The sequence below is a fragment of the Crinia signifera genome, chromosome 3, assembly GCF_055691185.1.
Source record: "Crinia signifera chromosome 3, ASM5569118v1, whole genome shotgun sequence".
Classification (NCBI taxonomy): domain Eukaryota; kingdom Metazoa; phylum Chordata; class Amphibia; order Anura; family Myobatrachidae; genus Crinia; species Crinia signifera.
The window spans coordinates 281,484,808-281,490,012 of NC_139219.1; the positions used below are offsets into that span (position 1 = coordinate 281,484,808).

The 5,205-nt window shown below is 44.8% G+C and overlaps 1 protein-coding gene across 1 annotated transcript; it reads left to right on the forward strand.

The window, feature by feature from the left end:
• Window positions 1-238: 238 nt before the first annotated feature.
• Window positions 239-2,362, forward strand: LOC146064594 (uncharacterized). The gene is made up of 2 exons (XM_083178280.1): window positions 239-1,094; window positions 1,427-2,362. Exons 1-2 carry the CDS (start codon window positions 557-559, stop codon window positions 2,035-2,037), a joined length of 1,149 nt encoding a protein of 382 aa, XP_083034406.1. The 5' UTR covers window positions 239-556; the 3' UTR covers window positions 2,038-2,362.
• The last annotated feature ends 2,843 nt before the right edge of the window (window positions 2,363-5,205 follow it).

Consider the following 5,205-nt stretch of genomic DNA (forward strand, 5'->3'; position numbering starts at 1 on the left):
ATAAATTCCAGGTACAGTGGTGGAAAGGTGGTTCACCTTTTCTATTGCTCTGCAATTATATATGGGCTTATGTACACCCCTTACACCTTTTGTTATCTTGGCTTTTTTAATAGCCTATGCACTCCATTGTGCTTGTACACTTCATTTATAGTTGATCTTAGGCTTATTAAGTGTTATATACACGTTAGGTCTTATCGGTCGGAAGTTAGAGTCAAAATGAAAAAGTCATTTAATGGCTTATTTATACCCCTTTCAGACAGAAAAAAAGACCCGGTAATTTCCCTGCTCTTGCCGTGTCGACACGGGTTTTTCTTCTGTCTGAAAGGGTCAACACGGGTCTAAAGTTCCGGGACTTCGACCCAGGTATTTACCTGGGTTTTTCCCGTGTCAGACACGTGTTTGCGGCTGTGTGAAAGGGTCCGACCCGTGTTTTTCTCCCGACTATTGAAAAATCATGCTGATTGGCTGTGCAGCATGGCGCTGCGTGATTGGCTGATCTTTACAGGTTCCCTGATTGGCTGAGCGCACGTGGCAGAGGCGTGCAGCGCAGCAGTAAATGGCCATGGCACACTGGAAAGATGAGGAGATCCGTGAGCTGCTCAGTGTCAGAGGGGAGGAAGAAATCCGAAAACAGATTACTGGCACAGTGAAGGACGCTGTAGTCTACACCAATATTGCCAAGGTCCTCACTTCAAGGGGCATTGTGCGTACCCAGCAGCAGGTGGTCAACAAACTAAAAGCTCTGCGCAGGTACTACAACAACAGGAGGAAAAGTGGTGCTGGGAGGATGGAATGGGTTTACTTCGACCAATGTAACGAGGTCTTTGGCAATTCTGCCCTGGTGAACCCTGTTGCCATATCATCATCCAGTGCAGCTTCATCACGGAGCATAACTCCAGAATGCAGCCCATCTTGCCCACCTATAATGGAGTTGGAAGACAGCATAGACAACAGCATCCCTGATCCTATTGCTGCCATGGAGGACACAATTGATCCATTAGAGGCTGAGGTTGAGGACAGTGGAGCCAGCACCATTACTCCATCTGGGACACCCACTCCTGCACAGACTGAGACCCCAACGTTGCGTCGTAACAGTAAGTTTTTCAAGTATTGTTTGTGTATCTATTTTAATAGATGTACAGGGGGCTATAGGTATCAGCAGGCCTTTAATGCCCCACATGCTGGTACCTGTGGTTCTCCCAAGTATCAGCATGTGTTGCAGGCTTGCTGGGACCTGTAGTCCCACTGTAACACAGGTAACAACCCCGCACCCACTACTACAGCACACGTGGGAACCAGTAGTAGTAGTAGTAGTCTCTCTCTCTATCTATCTATATCTATCTATCTATCTATCTATCTATCTATATATATATATACACACTGGCATGCCGCTATTGGATTGTAATGATTTTTCCTTTATTTTTAGTATTTGATGTACCTGCAAGGAAGAAAAAAACGTCAAAGATGGAGCTTGCTACGCGCTCAATGTCAAGAATCCTGGTAGATCATCTCCGAGAGTCCGATCTTGAATTTCAAACTCAAGAGGATGCCCGACTGCAGCGCTTCTTTGACAACGAGAGACAGTTGCAAGATTCCTTTCTCACACAGTTGGTGGGTCTGCACGAACGCATAGCGCGTGAAAATCGAGATGCACAGATGACCTTCCTTACCAATATGGTGTCTACATTACAGAATCCGCACCCTTACAAGCTGTGTAGTCCGTACGCTGAGGGTGATTATTGTAATCCTCCACACAGAGGCCATACATTTATGCCTTCAAATTCAAGCCAAACTACTGTGCAGGGCCAAGGGCGTAGTTATACTGAAAACATGGGCAATAATTTTTCACATGCCACACAGCCAAGTAGGCCACATGCCAATACCAGTCCACAGGAGACAGTGCATGATACTGTCAATGGCACAGGATATAGTAGGCAATATGGCAATGTGAAAAATTATGCTGATGATTCAGTGAATGCCAGTAATCATAACACTCCTGTTAGCACTGTAATCAGCACTGCCTACAGGCATTTGTAGTAATGTTGCTATATGGTTGTTCTTTTTCTCTTTTTTCTGGGCTCGTTCAATTTTTCTTGCTTAAAAAGTGGCACTTACAAGGCCCGTTAAATGCTGTGTTCCATTTTGATGTACACAGTAGAGTATTATGGTTCTTTAGTTTATGAGCCTCAAAAAAGCTCATTTGGTTCTTCAGTTTGGAGCTGAATCAAAGTTCTCAAACTTTTTTTTTTATTTAAATGTGTACAAATAGAGTATACTCTAGATATGTGGCTGAACATAATCTATAATGTGTACACAGTATGCCTTCTTCTTTATCTTTAAGGCAATAAAAAAATTCCCTGTTTGGGGCTTATATTTATATATTTATATTGTTTTTGAGGTGTAATAAGGGCTATTTCACACACTCCGACTCCTGTCGGATGGCGAAACCCCGCACGGCCAGGAAGCCGTGCCACACACCGTAGTTAATAATGGGCACAGATGTGACCATTCACCTAGGCCGCCTGGTTTCAGCCGGATCCCATCATTGTAAACTGCTGTGTGCGGCACAGATTCCTGGCCGTGCGGGTTTTCACTGCCCGGCAGGAGCCAGAGTGTTTCGAATTGCCCTACAGCACAGGTCTTCAACCTGTGGCCCTCCAGATGTTGTGAAACTACATGTCCCACCATACATTGCCACATTTTTTCCTATAGTAGGATGGCAAAAAAACTCAGGGCATGCGGGGACATGTAGTTCCACAACATCTGAAGGGCCACAGGTGGAAGACCTGTGCCTTACAGGTACCAAAAATTGCAAATACAAGTGTTTATCTATATATACAGTGCCGGATGAAAATGTGTGGCTGCTGGACAGTCAAACTGGTGTGTGTCTCCCCTATACAATACCGGCTTGGATGGCAGCACAACCTATTCACCCACCACTGATAGAAGACCTATGCTAAATACTTATTCTACCTCGTGTTGCAATAGTTCAATGTTGTTTCAGTGTTGAAAGGGTATTTATGACCACTAAAGATATATTTGAAAACATTTTATATTTAAAAGTGAACTAACAAGCATAAAACATATTTTGTGAAAAATAAAACAAGTTCTTTCAAACATCCAACCAATGTGTCCTTCTATCTACTGTGTCATACTCTGTAAGTTAATAGTGAGGGTGTTACGGATAACCTCAGCAGTGGAACAACTTGTCTCACCCTCGTACCCTGCTGATTCGACAGGGGTATCAGCCAGGTCATAGTCCTCCACATTCCACTCAGGTAAAAAGTTCTCTTTCTGTAGCTCACACACATTGTGCAGAATGCAGCAAGCTGCCACCACATCTGGAACCAGGGTAATGGCAATGTCATTCCTCTTCAGTAGACACCGCCATCGCCCCTTTAGTCTTCCAAAGGCGTTTTCCACCACCATCCGAGCCGAGCTCAGAGTGTGGGTGTAGTGGACTTGGTCAGGAGACAGTGGGTTATGTTGCGTGAAGCCCTTCATAAGCCAACGCCTCAAAGGGTATGCCGCATCTCCAATAATATGAACTGGGATCTCCACCCCGGATACAAACTTTGACCACTGTAACGGTATAAAAAAAACATTAGAATTGTATAGGTGGCAAGTGTAGTGGTTAAAGAGCACATTTTTAAAAATAGACAAAGTTACCTCTCTAGGGAACAACCAGCCACCTCTCTTCTCCTCCGCGATCTGGAACAAGTCCGACTTGGCAAGTACCCGTGAGTCATGAGCACGACCAGGCCAGCCAATGTAGACATCTGTGAAACTGAACAGAAAATGTATTTGTGTTTAACAATATACAGTGCGGCCCAATCATATCACTAATGTAAATACTGCATACTGTACTACTTACCAATACTTATGGTCCACCACAGCCTGCAATATGATGGAGTGCCAACCTTTACGGTTATGGTAATCTGCTGGGTTATCTGGGGGTGCAATAATGGGTATGTGTGTCCCATCGATGGCTCCAGCACACTGCGGATAGCCTCTTCGCAGAAAACCTGTTATGGTCTCATCCAGTCGGTCGCCTTGTGGTAAGTAGATGAAATGCTTGTAAAGGCTCTCCAACAATGCCTGTGTCACTTCCCGCACTAGAACACACACCGTAGAAATGCCCACACCAAACAGACATGAGATGGTACGGTATTCCCCTGGTGTTGCGTACCACCACAACACAATCCCCAGTCTCCTGCATGGCTCAATGGTTTTCCGATAATTGGTGCATCCCCTTGTAAGTGCCGGGGTGACCAGTTCCAGCAGGTAGTAGAAGGTGGCTCGTGACATCCGGAAATGTGCCAGCCACTGCTCAGGTGCAAAAGCTTCCACAGTCTCCCAGAAAGCTTCTCCATGCCTGCGGTCTCTGGCCCACAACGACCGGTTTGAGGCACTTGTAGACTTCAGGATAGAGGTAACACTGGACAAAATCAGGGCTCTCCTCCGGTGCAAATACCTGCGTCGAGTGGAAGCCCTCTCCACCAAAAATTGTGCCTTCCTCCTCCTGGCATAACACTGTGCCAGGTAGCACAGTGTAAGCATCTGCATAATGCTCTGATTTGCTGTAAGCAGCAAAACACACAGAGCACTCATGACCTCCAGGTTCTGCAACTTGTCAGCCATGTTTAATGCAATGCAGTGACCAGACACCTCCCACTTTTCATGATCTCATCTCTGTGTGCCTTTAAAACTGTCCTTTTCTTATGACACACAGAGTTTTGCAGGAAAAATCCGGCTTCTGTGTGAAAGGGGTCGACACGGGAAATACCCGGGTTTTTGCTCCTGTGTGAAAGGGGGTCAGCCCCTTGCTGCCTAGTTGTACACGGGTTTTTGTATCCGGGAAATACCTGGGTTTTTGGGATTTTTCTGTCTGAAAGGGGGTATAAGTGTTTTATAATAATACACATTTCGCCTTACAGGTTAATTTGGACATATAGATGTATATTTATTGAGCCTTTTGATACTGTGTCCAAAGTATAGGCATACGTTGGCTTATTTAGTGTTATTTTCTTACACAATTTGCCATTTGGGTTGGTCAATTATTTGACTGATTGTATATGATTTTGACAGATTTTTTCCATGTTATGGGTACATATAACAGATGTTACAAAGGTGTGTACAATATTGCCGAGTTAGATTCTGTGTTAAAAATACACTTGCCAGCTAGCTGGTCTCAGCTGCATTCAG